General features: G+C 44.7%; 1 protein-coding gene across 1 annotated transcript in view; it reads right to left on the reverse strand.

Annotated features, from left to right (window-relative positions):
- The window catches only part of TTC21B (tetratricopeptide repeat domain 21B), a 105,823-nt gene that overhangs the window by 51,180 nt on the left and 36,008 nt on the right, over positions 1–18,635 (reverse strand). The window contains exons 10-15 of the mRNA XM_034785703.1: positions 9,937–10,034; positions 9,160–9,360; positions 6,852–6,981; positions 6,030–6,187; positions 3,744–3,968; positions 1,390–1,628 (exon numbers count right to left, since the gene is read on the reverse strand). Of these exons, the coding sequence (XP_034641594.1) occupies positions 1,390–1,628; positions 3,744–3,968; positions 6,030–6,187; positions 6,852–6,981; positions 9,160–9,360; positions 9,937–10,034 (1,051 nt within the window). The remainder of the gene's footprint in view (positions 1–1,389; positions 1,629–3,743; positions 3,969–6,029; positions 6,188–6,851; positions 6,982–9,159; positions 9,361–9,936; positions 10,035–18,635) is intronic.

Genomic DNA, 18,635 nt, shown 5'->3' on the forward strand with positions numbered 1-18,635 from the left:
GTGGCACCTTTGAGACTAACAGAAGTATTGGGAGCATAAGCTTTCGTGGGTAAGAACCTCACTTCTTCAGATGACTTGCATCTGAAGAAGTGAGGTTCTTACCCACGAAAGCTTATGCTCCCAATACTTCTGTTAGTCTCAAAGGTGCCACAGGACCCTCTGTTGCTTAATACTGTGAGAGAGTCTTAACTTTTCAAAAAGATTCTAATCTGCAAAGGTTATCCTGAATTAAGTATCTTCACTTAAAAAAATAGCTTGCATCCATTCAGCGTCCTTGAAAGTTCATATGGTGAAAATCACATATCTGGATATTCTAGTTGAAATTAAAGCTTTGTATTAAAGTAGGCACACTTGTGCCAGGGGCCATTCCTCCCTCCAGTGAGACCTCTCTCCAAGAGTCATTTCCCCTTTTCCTCAGCCCAGAAACCTGCAGATGGGGACCTTCTGGCCTACAGCTGAATATGTAGCCACCAGGTTAGCATCAGCAGGCAAAGTAGGGACAAGATTTTCTGCTTGATGGGGAAGGCTTCTTTAGCATCATACAGGGGGCCAGAGAGGTTGGGAGAGGACTTTGTTGGAAAAGGAGAGAGCCTGAAGTGCCCAGAATAAGTATAGTTTTGCCCTTAGCACCACAGTGCTATTTACTGAATGTATATGCTCAACCTCAGGATACCAGAATTTAGACCTTCACAACTTTGTACAATGTTTAAAACCAAAAAACCAGAGAGATTTACCTGACATTCCATAAGCCAACAACCTGCTTATGGCAGGTGTGATGTAACAATACAATGATTGCTGGATTATCACAGAAGACGGGAAATCAAACTGTTGAGTTCAGGAAGGCTCAAAAAAAATTAAAAACAAAACAAATGCATACGCTAATGTTCCTTGCTATCTGGAGCTTTTAGTCAAAAACTGAAACAGAGTACAAATCATTTACTATTCATTTTCAAAAGCCCTTTTAGTATCTGCTCTTTTTCTAGGTGTCTATGTATGAATGATGTGGCAAAAGTTATTACTATGTAATATTGCAGGAGTTTTAATATTAAAATAGCTTTATTTTGCAGATTTAAATTATTTTGAGAACTATACACTTTCCTTAATCCTCAGAACTATGCACATTTCGCCTTTCAAAATTCCTGAGTCTATTTTAAAAAATTATTGCTGATATATCAACCATTCATTCAGCTATTTTTTATTCTGAAATTCTTAGGTAAATGGTGCTTTGCATTGCTACTTTAATGGATTATACTACCAAGATAAATTTAATAATTTGACTTCTTTTGGGGGAGGGAAATGAGGGCTGCAGAGAATATCAATATTTCACACACAGAAAGTTTATGGTATATACCAGAGGTTTTGGGGCTTGCTTTTTTTTTTTTTTTTTACCTATAGCAGCTTGCATATAATTTTTTCTCTTTTCTGTATTGAAGATAAATGTCTGCCATTTTTTCTTTGGCTTGTACAAAGTAAGGCTGTTCAGATGTAATATTTCTGAGCATAGTTAAGGCTTGTTCAATATCTCCTTGTGCAAGAGCCAGGTCTGCATTAGCAATCACAACTCGTAGTTCTTCAGGGGTGCCAGTAAATTCATTGATGGCATCTTGCAGTACTTTAGCAGCTTCATGCTGTAAAACACAATTATTTTTTCTCTTGATCTCAAGTTAACGTATCCGAGGCAGCCTATATTGCAAATAAATGGATGACCACCAAGGACAAAAACAACACACTTGCAATATACTTTAAAATGTTTAAAAAGGAAAAAGAGGATTGTACTCTTGATTAGCTGAAAGCTAGACAAAGTGAACAAGTAGCAGAAAGACAGTAGCAAACATTGCAGTTGTGTGCATAAGAATATACCACAGTATGTACTATTATAAAATACACTTTCAATCAAATGTAATTCCAGGATGGAGATAGATCCAGCTACACTGGATAGTAAATACATTAACCTAAATGTTTCTGTGACAAAGCGGAGAATTTTTTTAATGTTCTGTATCAAGGTTGTGGGTGCCTCAGTTTCCCCTATGTGCTGCATGTTTAATGAGGAGGTGGGAAAGGGTGAAGAGGACCAGGTGTGACTCCACCTAGCACCCTGCACCCAGACAGCCTGGACACTTTGTAACCTAGCAACTGATGGCCTGAAAGCCCTCCCCAGCTTGGGAGCCAGCCGAATTTGGCGAGCAGGAGAACCAAGGGCTGGAGACACCAGGTAATCTGTTTGCCTGGGAAAGAAGAAAAAGGATGGAGGAGGAGCCTTGGAGATAAGATAGATTAGGCCTGTAGTAGGGCAGCTGCCCCACTCCTGGAGGAAAGGAATAAAAGCAGCCAAGCTAGGCTGATTGGGGAAGCAGCCACAGCTGAGGCCACGCCCCAATCAGGCCACAGCTGGCCCTATAAAAAGGGCTGTGAGCCAGGAGCTGAGTCAGTCTCTCTCTAGCTGTGGAGAGAGAAGGATCCGGCTGCTTAGGAGCTCAGGGTACTGGGAATAGAGCAGTGCTGGGTAAAGGCAAGAGGAGCCGGGGAGTTCCAGCCTGGCAACTCCCCAGGCTGCAGGCCTTGGGAAAGGCCAAAGCAGGTACTGGGGTTGAAGAGATGCAGCCCGGGGTTAGACAGAGGCAGCTGGTCCAACCCCCTTGCCCATGGTAAGTGGCCTTTACAGACTGCAGTTGCCCCGGTGAGCGAGGGCTAGAGGATGACTGGCAGTAGCCACTGAGGTAAGGTGGGTGAGAGGATTGGGGGTTCCCCTCGGAGGGGAGACCCAGAGCGTGCGGTCCTTCTGGGGCAGAACCCCAAGGTAAAGGGCACCGGGGTCCAGGAGGGACATGGGGCCAGTGGCAGGCGAGACACTGGCCTGCAGAGGACGCGCCGTATGCTGGAAAAGAGCAATTCACAGATGAACAGCAGGAGGCGCTGCAGCGGTGAGTCTCAACCTCGCTAAACGGAGGAGTGGCACTTCTGGACTGAGACTAAGAGACCTGGATGCTGGACAGTGCTGAGACTTTCTATGATCAAGGCCCCTGAGAAACTTCTGTGCTGTGTTCCAGACATACAATAAACCCTTCTGTTTTTACACTGGCTGAGAATCACTGCAGTCTAGAGATTGGGGTTGCATTGCTCCCTCTGGGTGCGGAGGCCCCCCAGTAGACCCACAGCTATTGGACTCACTGAGGGGAGCTCATGGAGAAAGACAGGCATGCTGAAGGCTTAGAGGTGCGGTTCCAGGAGGTGGTGGAGTCTAGTGCTTAACCCCTGAGACTGAGACTCCCAAGGAGGGCTGTTACACTGAAGGGGGTTCCTCCCAGGGACCATAGAGAGCCAAGAAAGCACTGACCCTGTGATTCCATGACAGTCTCATACAACTATGAACCGCACAATGGTTGATCATGGCATTTAAGTGATCACAGATAGGCTTTGAAGTTAACACCTCACAATTAAAGGAGAGATGGGCAAGTGTTTCATCCAGTCTGCAGGCTCAGAGCAGTGTATCTCCACTCCAAGAATGGCAAAGAACTTGTATGTGTCTCAGAAGAGCCTGAGAACCAAACTCCAAAAAACTTTGAAATTCAGATATTTCTATGTCTGCAGAATTGTTAAGTCTCCTAAAGTCAAGACTGCCTGTAAAGTACTGTAGGGGTTTGTCATGGACTAGCTCAGGGATAGATGCCTTTGTTAATGGAACAACTGAGGTTTGCATTCCGCCTCAAATATACTGCATTTTATTAAACTGCTCATTGTCATACCTGTTCTCCATTCAGACAATGAGCTTCTACCAATTCCAGAAAGATAGACACACGATTACTTGCATCAATTTCATTTCTTTTTGCTTTTGATTTTGAGAAAGACACAGCTCCTCTCATTCCAGGTAAATTCATTGCCATCTGCAAGGTCTTAATAGCTTCTGATATTTCTCCCATCTTCTTTTGGGTCTGGGCTTTAATTAAGTGATACAAAGGATGTTCTCTCACCTGAAATATAATAAGTTATTAATCAGTTTCTATATTCTGCTTTGCTGTTTAAAAAAAAATCAAGCATCCTGAGGAATAATTTAATATTTGTTATTTATCTAAGATATATTTAGAGAAAGGGATAATAAATGCTAATAATTAAGGCTACATTTTAGTCACAGGTATTTTTAGTAAAAGTCATGGACAGGTCACAGGCAGTAAACAAAAATTCACGGCCCACGACCTGCCCGTGTCTTTTACTATATACTCCTAACTAAAACTTGGGCCAGGGGGCTGCGGGAGCTCGGGGGGGGGGGTGTAGTCTGGGGGGGGGGGGGGGTTTTGGGTGCTGGGGGAGGGTGGCACGAGTCCCCCACTGGTGCTGGGGAAAGGGGGGGCGGCACACAGCTCAGGACCCGTGCTGGGCTGGCAGGACTGGCAGGCTCCCTACCCGGCCTATACCTGCAGCTCCTAGAGTGAGGGGCAGCCGGGGGGATCCACACACTGCTCTGGCGACAAGCTCTGCAGCTCCCACTGGCCAATGGGAGCTGCAGGGGCGAGGTGCCTGTGGGCACAGGCAGTGTGTGGAGCCCCCTCGCCCCTCTGCCTAGAAGCTGCTGGGACATGCTGGTGGGAGCATGGGAACCCGCCCCCCCCCTCCCGAGGTAAATGCCACCCCCAACCTCTTGCCCCAGCCCTAAGCCCCTCCCAAACCCAAACCGTTCCTGCTGCTGGCCCAGCCAGCCACACCAGCTGCTGCAGAAGTCATGGAGGTCACACAAAGTCACGGAATCTGTGATCTCTGTGACAGACACACAGCCTTACTATTAATCCATGTTATACTTGTGTCTAGCAAATGTAGTATTACGTCTATTAGTAAAGTTGTCTTCAAAGAATATGCAAAACAATTTTTTTTTTATTATTAAAAATCCACATACCATACAAAGGAAAGAATCTCATAAGTCAGAACCCTGATCTAGAGATGAAAAGGCATGCACTAGACCATTACTTAAAACGAATCTGCTTGTTACAGGGGTTTTTTGAGTGTCTCCTCTCCTAAACCATAGACAAGACCACATATGCTTCAGTAAGCTGGTGCAGTAGTTTCAAAAAAGAGTGGAAGATGTACATAATTTGGCAATTAACTTATACACACAAACCCATTGAGGCATTCATCCACTCTACCTGCTTGAATAGGTCTGTTTTGATATTAAGGGGAACAAATGGAAAGAGTAAGTATGGCTCTATACGAAATTTCAGGCACATCAGTAGGTATTATTTTCATTCAGTTTCTCTATGCCAATGTTTGGAAAACAGAAGGTGGGCAGAGGAATATTTTAGAAAGGAAATAAAGACCAGCTTGTCTCACATCATCTACCTTCCAGCAAAGCCCTATCAGGATATTCACTCAGAATTCAACCATGCATAACTGCTGAGCATGCTGGCCCGCCTCAGCGAAGCACTTAACTCTAAGTAGTCCCAGTGACTTCAATGGACCAGAGTTCTCAGTACCTCGCAGTACCAAGTCCTGAAGCAGCCACAATAGATGAGAGCGGGGAAAGCCATTTCAGAACCACCACTGCTTAAGTGTACTGGCTTTGCTGACCAGGGAACAAGGAGATACTGACAGTAACAATGTTCCCAGGTTTCTTGAAAGGCAGCATGACTTTGGACCACTCTTCTTATATTCTTTTATGCAAACCTTTCACAACTTTGTTGCAAGTTGTCTCTGGGACTACAAATCCTGTCTATATAGTATGTCCTTATACACTGTAATACTTATTTCTGTTAACTGTTCTCTCTCTATAGAGAGAGATCAGAAAAGAAAAAAGCTAATGTTTGTTTTTTCTATACCCCACAAGAAAATTCTGATACCTTGGGGCAAATTAATAGGCAAATTTGGAGTCCTGACTTCACACTCCCAATTTGTCTTGCAATTAAAATTATTCATCTGACAAACGTGTTTGGATGCCAAGCTTGTAGTGAAAAGTACTAAAATCATGCATTTTGCTATGCACGCTATAGCAGAAGTCTTACAAAACTGACTGAATAAAACAGTTTAATTCCTCTGATCAAACTCACCTCAAAATTGTAGCTCAGACAAAGTTCCAGGGACTGAGAACAGAGTTTAAAATTGTTTTGGGACAAATGAACCTGAGCCATAAGTAAATGAGCATCTGGATAAGAAGGATTCTGTTCCAGACAATGCTGTAGGACACTGTGGGATGCCTCAATATCACCTAATGATTTAAACAAAAATAGCAAAAAATGAGAGGAAAAAAAAAATCAGAGCCCAGTATTGAAGATAAGTGCCTCTTACTCAGGCCTGGTCTACACTGAAAAATTCACACCACTGACCAATGCAGTTAAGCCAACCTAACTCCCAATGTAGACATTGCCTCTTGAGAAGGAGGAGTGCTGTAGCATTTCAAGTGTAGACAAGCCATTAGCCTCTCTATATTTTACATATAAAGGCCTCACAGCTTGTTTTTAAGATATACAAATATTTATTTAACAGGCTGCTAATGACCTCAGATAGCAGCTACTAAATACTTCTGATCAGTGTCATTGTGAGTTGGAGACAAAACCAACCAAAAAACACAGCAGACAGAGCAATTGCTCCATTATCCCAGTCCCTGAACCATCCACTCTCTAGTCCTGTTTGATTTTTCCGTAAGGTGAAGTCTTTCAATGCTACATTTCTATTTTTTCAGAAGTGCATTTTAAGCGAACAATCAGGTAATAAAGCCAGAGGAAAGAAATAATTCTAGTACTGTGTTGTTAAAGAACAGAATATAAGAAATCAAATAATATTTTTGTTGTTATACAGTACTTTAGAATGGAAGAAAAATATTTATTTAATACAAAAATATTTGTATTTTTGCAGCCACACACACATATTACCTGATAAGTATTTCACCTTTGCAATTAAAAAGACAGCATGTAGAAGACTTGGTACAGTTTTTACCACAGTTTCAAGAACTGAGGCACAGTGTTTGAGCAGTGGTGACGGGGGTTGTCCTGGATTTGCAGGCTAGAAATAAGAACAGATCAACTGAAAAATTCGTTATAAGAACATGAACTAGTAAAAAGAAAGCACTGCTAATTTTGCTCAGCCTAAGAATTTGGAAGTTCAAAAAGTGAAAAGAATGTGTCACCACGAAGAAACAGTGAAAAGTATTTTAAATATCAGAGGCCAAATTCTACTCACATTTATACCGGTGTAAATGCAGAGAACCATTATTAAAGTTTGCGGGATTTGACCAGTGTAAGACTTGTATAAATTAAATCAGAATCAGGCCTCTCTCTGGTTGTACACAAGCCAGTCCATTACACTGGGGCCAGATGATCCCAAAATAGCAATAATTTGGCTTCAGGGGAATCAAAGCAGGTACATCAGGGGAAGGTAAAGGTAAGTAGGAGGCCTGAGTCAACAGGAGCTCCACTTTGTTCTTCCATCACTCCCTGGGGGGGCTCAGGGACACCCCTTCACCACAGCACTTCTATGTTGTTGGGGCTCAGCAGAACACAGAGCAGGAGTTGGGAAACCGCTGCTTTCTGTGGCATGATCTTCTGTGGACCTGGCATAATTATACTAGGAAAGTCCACATGGATTTTAATGTTAGAAGCAGCTTTAATTTCCCTTCACAGCTTCAACTTCCTCCACACCTCCTAGTCCACAAAGATGGCTGTAATGTGCAACCCCAGGAGGGGAAAAGGCTGAAAGATTTCCTCAGGATATCTGATGCGGTAGAAGAGGGATTCCCTATAATCAAAATGGAAGGTCCCAACATCTTCCCAGTTGGGTTATGCAGGCTGCATTTCCTCTTCCTCACTGAAAGTGAAGATATGGCTCTCCTTGCAGTTTTGTCAATTTCCCTTCCTATAGGTTCTTCTAAAAGAAAAGATGTCTGACTATTAGTTTCCATCCTCCTTTAATTCTCTAAGAGAGCTCAGAGCGCCAATATCATTGGAATTACAATGGAATTATCTTTCGGGACGACAGCCCCTACCAGCTGAAGTCTCAGAAATAACTAATTAAAAAACCTTCAATTTCAAATATAGTTCACATGGTGGCAATTGCTTTGTCATCTTTTTCATTTTCCAATTCCCCAGCTCAATAAAATGTGCACCTTTCTAAGAAGAAAAAAAATTCAAAAAAAGTTTTCAGATGAGATGCTACGTAAAAACAGATTAACATTTCTTATGGGTGCTATTTTCTTTACGGTATAGCCTTGTAAGATGCTGCAACTATTAGTGTCTTTTTGGACTTTAAACATTGTCATTTCACTGCAATTTTTGCCAGAACAGTTGTGAGGCATTCACACAACCATGGAACTTGCAGTCTGTTCTTGAGAAACTAGAACACATAGCAAATAATTATAGGACTGTCATATAGCAAACTGTCAACATATGCTAGAAGTCTGTGGAACTGTATAATATCTGAGCTAATGCCCAACAATTAATTAAGATCTTTCCTCTGTAACATACTTGAAAGAGTTATTTTCAGTTACTCTTTTTCTTACTCTTTCTTGGTGCAGTATCTTAACTTAATAGCTTGATGACCCCTTCCTTGGTATCCTGAAAATAGTTATGAGTGTCAAATATTCCTGTTGTCAAGCCCATATGACAGGATGCCATCTTCAACCATAAAAAAAAAATAACCTACAATCTGGATAATTTATATTTTTGTTTGAGGTTAAAGAGTTAAAATACCATTATATACATTTGTACCTGCACATAAGTAGAAGAGAAATGAATGCATGTATGTGGGAAAACATCCTGAGCAAACAAACTGCGTGTGTGTGAGAGGTCAAGAATGACCACATGATCAACATCTAGCCTTCACATTAAGTTATTTAAGTGAGTTCTACTCTGTTATATTCTCCAGATCAAAACAATAGATCAATTAACTGTATATAGAGCACCTTGCTGTATATGCACAGTACCTTGCATTTACATTTAACCCCTCCTCAAATATAACTGCTGCATTTTGTATAAAGAAAATGAGATGTAAATTAGCAGTTATTCCAGTACAAAGCTGCTAAATATTTAAAACAAATTTTTGCTTCATGTGAAAAGTAAATATACTTTTGGTGATTCTTCTAAAATAAAAAAAAAATCCCTTCTACTTGTAACTATTAAATGATATTAAAAATGGAGTCCTTCGATAAATTCTAGTTTTCAGAGGAAGAGGTCTAATACTACTAACCTGTGTTGGGCAAAAATTAAGATATTCTCTAACAATTTCCAGCAAGAAATCAGGGTTCAGTTTTTCAAAGTACTGTATGCCAAGAGGTAAGCCATGCAATGATGAAAAGTGAGTATCCAGAACATCATTCAACAAATGAATAACTTCTTCTTGTCTTTGATGTTTTTTCATAGCTAAAACTGCACGCAAGAAAGACAGTTCCTGCAAAAAAACAAAAATCTTTTTTAACTCCAACTATATTAGTTTTGTTACTTGTTTATTATTTATCTAGCACCACACAAATCTTCACCATTTTCTAGGCAATAACTAGATGCAATGATCTCAGCAAAAGCTAAATTTAGGAATATTGTAAAAATTATATAATGCAATTGAAAACTTTAAGAATGATCACTGTAAGGTGTACATAAAGATTTGCTATACAATGCATTTCTTTTTCAATTTATATGGTGCAATTATAAGCCATTCTAGGCACATAAGTAATTTAAATTTATCAATGTCAACACCACCATTTAAAAAAAAAAACCCACACACCACAGGCCCCTTTTTCCCCATTCAATCTAAACTGAGAAAAAAATCCAAGTAAACAAATACTCCCCGTCTAGCAGGCCAACACGAACTTTGCTTGACCAAAAGACTGAAAAAGCAAATTTTTGAGTTAAGCATCCTCCATTAAGAATACTCTGCTCCAGAAAAAATAAAGATGTTAAACTCTAGAAATCTCAACCAGGCCACAACTTCAGATTAGAATCAAAACACTTCAGTGAAGTAGTCTTTTACCCCAGATTTCCCAATTGATTGCTGAATTTCATTAAGGAATTCCAACTGCTGATCTGCATCTTCTAATTGCCCTTCAATTATCTGACATCGGATAATTCCTGCAACAGTAAACATTTAATTTCAGTTTCAGCTTTATGGTGGCTACACAGTATTAAGCTTTCCAGAGGGTCCTCACCCCCCACCCTCATTAATCAAGTTTTCTTTACCTCGGACTATCAACTCCTCCGCCTTTTGTTAACAGGGTGATGGGGAAAAAACAAAGAACTAAGATTTATGACAGATGTACAGGGTTTATCTACAACGTAAATTATTTTTTACAGCTATTTCCTTCCTTCATAAAAGCCATCTCTCCTCTTCCCCCTCCCCCCCCATCACATGTTTTAAACTTCGTCTAGGAAAATACCTAAATTGTTTCTTTAAGCTGTATTTGTTAAAGTTTCAAAAGTTATCCTTTTGACATTTCACAGCGTGCCCTAACACACTTCCCTTAAGTGTTTGGGCAAAGTCTTTGTATTCATTATAGTTTGTCCTGTACAACTTACTAATGATTGTTAAACCAAGTACTATGTTTCAGAGTAGCAGCCGTGTTAGTCTGTATCCGCAAAAAGAACAGGAGTACTTGTCTCTAAGGTGCCACAAGTACTCCTGTTCTTTTTGCAAGTACTATGTATCATCCATGACCTATGGGAAAATCATCTGTGGAACCTCTCTCTCTCCCTCCATTTTTAAACTACTTAGCAACAGAGTAGGTACCTAACAGAATAGTGTTTAGCAATATTCTCAGAGGTTTCTCTTTATCTAAATGTCTTCTTACTAAACAGCGATAACAACTCACTACATGCAAAAGCTTGTTTATATAGAAGTGTGATTACTAGTAGGTCTTTGATTCACCAGTCTTGTTTTAACTTGCAGGTTTCCACCATGAGATCCTTATAATCCCCTTATACTGTTCCTTGCTTGGGTTCAAGAACATGGAGAAATCAAACATGCTTGTGTCCTTCCTTCTGAGAACGAAAGGCTGACAGATCTCTCTTAATTCTAAAATTGAGGGGGGGGGGGGGGAAGGGACTACGTGTGCAAGTGAGACTTGCTTTTCTTTTCTCTCCAAACATTAAAAATGTAGATCCTCTCCAGGCTGGAAGACTAATGACTAGAGAATTAAGATAAATGATGATAAAAAATAATTTCAGCCCTTCAATTAAGGTAGGAAGAGCTTAAACAAATGTGCTATACCTCCAACAAAACCAGTGAAAGCCAGACTTTATATTGCGGTTTCTTAAAAAAAAAAAAAAAAAGCAGAAAAACACTAAAAGTAAAAATCTTTCAAGTCTCTTCATACATCAGAAAGGGAAAAAAAATGGGCACAAGCTCATTCTTTCAGAAGCAATCTTGCTCACTGAAGTTTCAGTATCCTGCCTGCATCCAACAGATGCATGCCAGAAAAATGGTACAAAATGAATGATATAGGTCATCAAGTAACTATCACGGACTGTTTTTTGTTTTCCTTACAGATGTTGGATTTTTATCAAGAATACAGTAACATTTAAATAAATCCTTTAAACTCTTTTAGATTAGGGTAAATATTGGGTCTTTTGACCTTTATAGTATCCCTTTATTCCTATTTTGAGTAGAAACCAGAAGAACATATTCATTAGTCTTAGCCATGGATGCTCAGGAGAGCTTGTTCTCTCAACATTCTTTGAAAGGGTTACTTATTACTGGCTTTATTATAGCACATAGGAGTCCTTGTCCTGGTGCAGGACACTGTTACATTAGATGCTGTACCAACGCAGGACAAAAAGATAGTCCCTATCCCCAAGGAAAATGGGATACAAGGTTTTATAGATATTTGTGGTTTGCAAAAATGTTACACTGCATTAGAAAAAAGCTCAACACAGACTCCATAAGTGTCAAAGCATGCAGTATGATTCATAACAGTAGTGCCTTCAGGCACTCAGCATCAAGAGAACCTCTGGGGGATGACAACAACAGCTGAAGCATTAAAGAGTTAAAGGGTGACAGAGCAATAAATCTAGCTGTGCTCTCACCACAAGTAAGGCAGCAAACAGATAAAAGACTTGTAAAAAACAAATGATGCCTTGATTTAAATTTTAAATCTATTCCACCTTCGGGTGGAATAAAGATGCTGTCTATGGATAGGTTATGTAATTTTTTTACTTTCAACTATCCCCTGTGTGGGGTAGGGAAAGGTGAGGCAACAGCACTGAAGACTAGCTTCCCTCCTGTTAGCTACGGAACACACAAACAAACATGAGCAAACTAAGCATACTGTAAAAAGAACAGGAGTACTTGTGGCACCTTAGAGACTAACAAATTGCATCCGAAGAAGTGGGCTGTAGTCCACGAAAGCTTATGCTCTAATAAATTTGTTAGTCTCTAAGGTGCCACAAGTACTCCTGTTCTTTTTGCGGATACAGACTAACACGGCTGCTACTCTGAAACTAAGTATACTGTGCCACTCCTAATCCAGAGCCCAGAAATGGCCATTCACAGAGCTCTAGCAAACATACAGGCACATACAGTGCTACCATAATACAGTCAAGCATCCCTCAGAGATACCTGCCCCATACAGACATCACCAATTTCTCAGCCTTTGATTGTTTCTTAAGCAAGTCAACTGTGTGATTCAGGTAGGCATGAGAATAGGAGTTTACCTCCTCCCCCATCTTCAGAAGGTTCCTAGGGAGTATGGCCAGAGAGAAGAGTCTGAAAGTGACACTTTTAATCCCTCATTCTTGGAAGAGAGAAAAAAATGGTTATCCATCTTTTTCATAACTATTGTTCTTCGAGATGTGTTGCTCATGTCCACTCCATTCTAGGTGTGTGCGTGCATTCATGTGCGTGGTCTTTGGAGATTTGTGCCTTAGCTGTATCTGTAGGGCCAGCTGTGGCACCCCCTGGAGTGCCGCGCTCAAGCGTTGGTATATAAGGCACCGCCAGCCCTACGCTCTCTCAATTCCTTCTTGCTGATAACTTCGACAGAGGGGCAGGAGGACGGGTAATGGAATGGACATGAGCAACACATCTAGAAGAACAACAGTTATGAAAAAAGGTGGGTAAACTTTTTTTCTTCGAGTGTTGCTCGTGTCCATTCCATTCTAGGTGACACACAAGCAGTATCAATGGTGATAGGCTCAGCGTTCAGTCTTGCAGCACTGCTCTGTCAAAGCCAGCATTGTCTTAAGCATGCTGGGTAAGCGCATAATGAGATGTGGATGTGTGGACAGATGATCAGGTAGCAGCTCTAAGATCTCTTGGATTGGTACCTGTGCCAAGAAGGCCTCTGATGACGCTTGTGCCCTAGTCAAGTGTGCAGTCACAATTGCTGGTGGAGGCACTTTCGCCAGCTCATAGCAGTAGCAGATGCAGGCCGTGATCCAGAACGAAATCCTCTGAGCAGACACCGGGCAACCTTTCATTCTGTTTGCCACCACAACGAACAACTGCGTTGACTTATAGAACAGCTTTGTTCTATCTATGTAGAAGTCCAGCACCCTTCTGACATCCCGCGTATGTAACCTACGCTCCTCATCTGACACATGAGGCTTTGGAAAGAAGATGGGTAAATATATATCCTGGCCAGTATGAAACTGGGAAACGACCTTGGGCAGAAACACTGGGTGTGATCACAGCTTGACATTATCCTTGTAGAAGACCATATAAGGCGGCTCCGAAGTAAGCGCCCTGATCTCGGACACCCTGCAGGCTGATGTTATCACAACCAGGAATGACCTTCCAGGAGAGAAGCAGGAGACAGCAGGAAGCCAGAGGCTCAAAGGGAGACCCCCCCTGAGCCTCGATAGCACGAGATTCAGATGGGATCCCAGATATGCAGGTAGAGACGCTCCAGACCTTTCAAAAACCATGCTGTCATGTCATGAGCCTTAGAATGGAGGATGGAAAGCTGAGTTAGCAGCCAGGTGGACCTTGATCAATGACAGGGACAAACCTTGGAGTTTGAGGTGCAGCAGATAATCCAGTCTCCTGCAGTGGGGCCTGATCGGCCCAAATACACCATTCCAAGGCCCAGCACATGAATCTTTTCCATTTGGCCAGGTAAGTCGCTCTGGTGGAGGGTTTTCTGCTACCCAGCAAGACCTGCTGGACACAGGCCCAGCATGCCCATTCGTCCGCACTTAGCCATGCAGTAGCCATCCCATCAAGTGCAGTGCCGCCAGGTTCGGATGCCATGGTTCTGGGACAGCAGATCCGGCCAGAGGGGCAACTGCAGCAGGGCAGATACCAAAAGGCTCAGCAACATGCCGAACTGGTGCTGGCGAGGCCACATAGGGACTATTAGGATAATTCTTGCACTGCCTTGTTTGATCTTCACAAGGACCCTGTGAATCAACGGCACTGGTGGAAAGGCATATATCAGCGCCCCGACCATGGAATGAGAAAGGCGTCTGACATGGAGCCCCAGTCCATTCCCTGGATCGAACAGAACACGTGGCATTTTCTGTTCTGCTTAGACACAAACAGGTCCCCTGAAGAGTCCCCTACCTCTGGAAGATTATACTGACCACCTCCAGACGGGGCGACCACTCGTGGTGAGATGAGAAAGTCCTGTTGAGGTGATCCACCAGGATGTTCCTGGTTCCAGGCAGGTGCACGGCTATCAGATGAATGGCATGCCTCACACAAAAATCCCAAAGGCGGAGAGCTTCTTGACAAAGATCCGAAGACCTGGCACCGCTCTGCCTGTTGATGTAATACATTGCGGCGGTATTGTCCATCAGGACCTGCACCACCTTGCCCTTCAAGTGGTGAAGAAATGTGAAGAAAGTCTAGCAGGCCAGGCGAACCACTCTGAACTTCCCAATGTTGATATGGAGAGCCAGATCGTTCCGCAACCAGGGGCCCTGGGTACTCAGCTCGCCCAGTGGGCACCCCAGCCCAGGTCCAAAGCATCGGAGACCAGGGTCAGCGACGGGGATGGGGTCACAAAGGGGACTCCCTCCAACACCGAACCTGGGTCCAACCACTAATCTAGTTACGACCTAATGTGGTTCGACAGCCTGACTACACAGTCCAGGTCTTGCCTGTTGGGAATGTAGACCGATGCCAGCCATGCTTGCAGGGGCCGGAGATGGAGCCGAGCATGGCTGACCATGTATGTACACGCGGCCATGTGGCCCAACAGCCGCAGGCAGGTGTGACCCATGGTGAGCGGGTAGTTCTTTACATGGGAGATCAGGTCCGACATGGCCGCCCACTATGAAACGGAGGAAACGTCTGTGACCTGGGAATATAGATGGCAGTGTACCAGTCTCCCGGATCCAGGGAGGGAATGATGGAGGTCAGGGAGACCATGGAAAACTTCAACTTTTTGAGAGAGACCTGTTGAGGCGACGCAGGTCCAGGATGGGTCTGTTGCCCCATTTTGCCTTCGGGATTAGGAAGTAGAAGGCATAGAACTCCTTGCCTTTCATGTCCTGAGGGACTTCCTCCACCGCCCCCAGATGCAGGAGGGTCTCGACTTCTTGAACGAGGAGTTACTCGTGAGAAGGGTCCCTAAAGAGGGATGGGGAAGATGGGGGGTTGGAGGATGGGGTGGCCGAAAACTGCAGGGGATAGCCTGGAGATACTAAGACCAACACTCAGTGGTCTGAGATGACCAGCAACCAGGCCGAATGGTAGGGATGAAGACAGTCAAGAAAAGAACAAGGTAGATCCAGGAAATTGACGGGGGCGTAACTCTTGAGCACACCTTCAAAATGAGCGTTTCTGGTCCCCGGGATGCACTGGTGAGGGGGAGGAGGAAGGACAGCGACGACTAAAATTAGTGTGTCTATCCCTTCTCCTTGCCGACCCAACATGGCTGCCAAGGCCGTGGCAGTGGGGGTGGCTGGCACTGCTTCCATCCAGACTGAGGTGTGTGCATGCCCAGAGAGCAAAGAGTGGCCTGAGTGGCCTTTAACCCATCCAGCCTCATATCCATCTGTTCAGAAAAGAGACCGTTCCCATCGAATGGGAAGTCCTGGATCGAAGTCTGCATCTCTTGAGAAAGGCTGGCAGTCTGAAACTAGGAGCTGCGCCTCATAACCACCACCGACGCGACCACCTTAGCTGCTGAGTCCGCCACATCCCACGCCATTTAGAGGGATCACCTAGCCACCACTGTGCCCTCTTCTACCAGGGTGCGAAATTCTTGGATCAAACTCTGCAGGAGGGACTCCCTGAACTTACAAAGGGAGTCCCATAAGTTAAAATTGTATCTGCCCAAGAGGGCCTGATGATTCACCACCCAGAATTGCAGGCTGGCAGTTGAATAAAGTTCTCCCCAAAAGGTCATCTTTTGGCATCTTTATTTTTGGGAGCTGAGTTGGTGTGCCCCTGCTTGTCTTTTTCATTGGCTGCAGAGACAACTGGTGAGCCCGGAGGTGGGTGGGTATAAAAGGTACTCGAACCCTTTGGCCAGGACAAAGTACTTCTTTTCAGCCCTTTTGGAGCTGGGAGGGATAGATGACAGGGTTTGTCAGAGAACCACATCATGCACTAGTAGTGCAACACGGGCAGGGGTAGAGGCTGAGAGGACATTGAAAAAGGTGTTCACCTGCTCGGGCATCTCCTCTACCTCTAGCTCTCGGCCACCAGTCGAAACAGGGCTTGGTGTTCTTTAAAATCATCCCGACAGGCTGGCCTGGAAGGGTCCCATGACTGCCTTGTCCGGGGATGAAGACTACTGTACCACCGGGGGAGGGCTCTGGGCATCGTCCCCTCTGGGGGAGGGAGGTTTAGGGGTGGGTGCAGTCTCCTCTAACCTGACCTCCGAGCACGACTCATGCACCGAGCCCAGTGCCGTCGGTGCTGCTAACTGTTGCTCCAAAGCAGTGGCAGATGAGTGGTGCGAAGGGGGCATCGTCATGACTGGCATGCCCCATGCACCCCAATAAGGCCATTGCAGTGGCCACTGGCCATGCTGCCAAGGCAACGTCGTCAATGTAGACACGGCCTCGGGTGCCCGATCACGCCGTTGGAGTCTGGGCAAGGGGCTGAACTACCCTTCTATGCCAGTGGTGCCCTTGATGCCTGCGTCTGCCTGCTGACTGTCGCCGCCGAAGACTAGTGCCTGGAGTGAGAGGATCGGTGCCAGCGGGACCAGAGCCGTGAGAGAGAGCGCTCCCACCAGACAGGCGACCGAGATCTGCGCCGAGAGGACAACCAGTGTGAGGGTGAACAGTGCCGGTAATATGGAAACCGGAGCCTTCACCTAGGTGATCTGCGTCAAGACAGCAGGAACTGCAATTGCGGTGCCAGTGACTGAGGGCAAGCCCCAGAGGATCCGGGTTGTGACTCTGGAGATTTGTGGCACGGAGGTGGAGGGTGCTGCCTTGTCTCGGGGGATCGGCGGCGCTCCACTGCCCCCGAGTGGTTTTAGCGGCTGGTTTGCCCTCGTAGGAAATCTTTGCCATTTCCTGCAGTGCCGACACTGCAGGCGGAGGCTTCTGCTCTCTCGGTGCCAGGAGAGCTTGGGAAGACATCGATGCCATTAGGAGTTTGGGTCCCCTACCGCGGGAGTCTGTGGTGGATCCTTAAAGGGGCTAAGGGCCCCGACCGGGCAGGCATGTATACGTGGCTCCGGAGTGGCCTGGCAGCCTGAACTGGATCCTTTGCCCGATGTCCCATGGCACCTCTTGCCCAGTGCCAGGGAGACATGCTTCTTTGTTTTCTTTTGGGGCACCGGCGATGGGGAGCGGTGCTGGGCAGAGGCCAGTGCCGGGGGTACGTTGGGCACCGGGACTGAGATATTAGATGAGTCTTGGCAGGACAGCTCGGAAGCCGGATGAAGGGCAGCCTCCATAAGGAGAGCCCGCAATCCCACTCTGAGTCCTGGGTCAAAATTTTTTACAAATACAACACTTATCCTTCACATGCGATTCCCCCAAGCACTTGAGGAAGTTGCTATGGGAGTCACTTACAAGCATAGGCCTGTTACAGTCCACGCAGGGCTTAAATCCCGGAGACTGGGGCATGGCCCACCTGGGGCGAAGTCCCTGCTGGGACTAACTTCTAACTACACTTAACAACTACTTAGCACTAACTACTATAAACAAAGGTTTCAGAGTAGCAGCGGTGTTAGTCTGTATCCGCAAAAAGAACAGGAGTACTTGTGGCACCTTAGAGACTAACAAATTTATTAGAGCATAAGCTTTCGTGGACTACAGCCCACTTCTTCGGATGCATCCGAAGAAGTGGGCTGTAGTCCACGAAAGCTTATGCTCTAATAAATTTGTTAGTCTCTAAGGTGCCACAAGTACTCCTGTTCTTTTTGCGGATACAGACTAACACCGCTGCTACTCTGAAACCTTTGTTTATAGTAGTTAGTGCTAAGTAGTTGTTAAGTGTAGTTAGAAGTTAGTCCCAGCAGGGACTTCGCCCCAGGTGGGCCATGCCCCAGTCTCCGGGATTTAAGCCCTGCGTGGACTGTAACAGGCCTATGCTTGTAAGTGACTCCCATAGCAACTTCCTCAAGTGCTTGGGGGAATCGCATGTGAAGGATAAGTGTTGTATTTGTAAAAAATTTTGACCCAGGACTCAGAGTGGGATTGCGGGCTCTCCTTATGGAGGCTGCCCTTCATCCGGCTTCCGAGCTGTCCTGCCAAGACTCATCTAATATCTCAGTCCCGGTGCCCAACGTACCCCCGGCACTGGCCTCTGCCCAGCACCGCTCCCCA

This window comes from Trachemys scripta, chromosome 11 (genome assembly GCF_013100865.1).
Source record: "Trachemys scripta elegans isolate TJP31775 chromosome 11, CAS_Tse_1.0, whole genome shotgun sequence".
NCBI classification, from domain to species: domain Eukaryota; kingdom Metazoa; phylum Chordata; order Testudines; family Emydidae; genus Trachemys; species Trachemys scripta.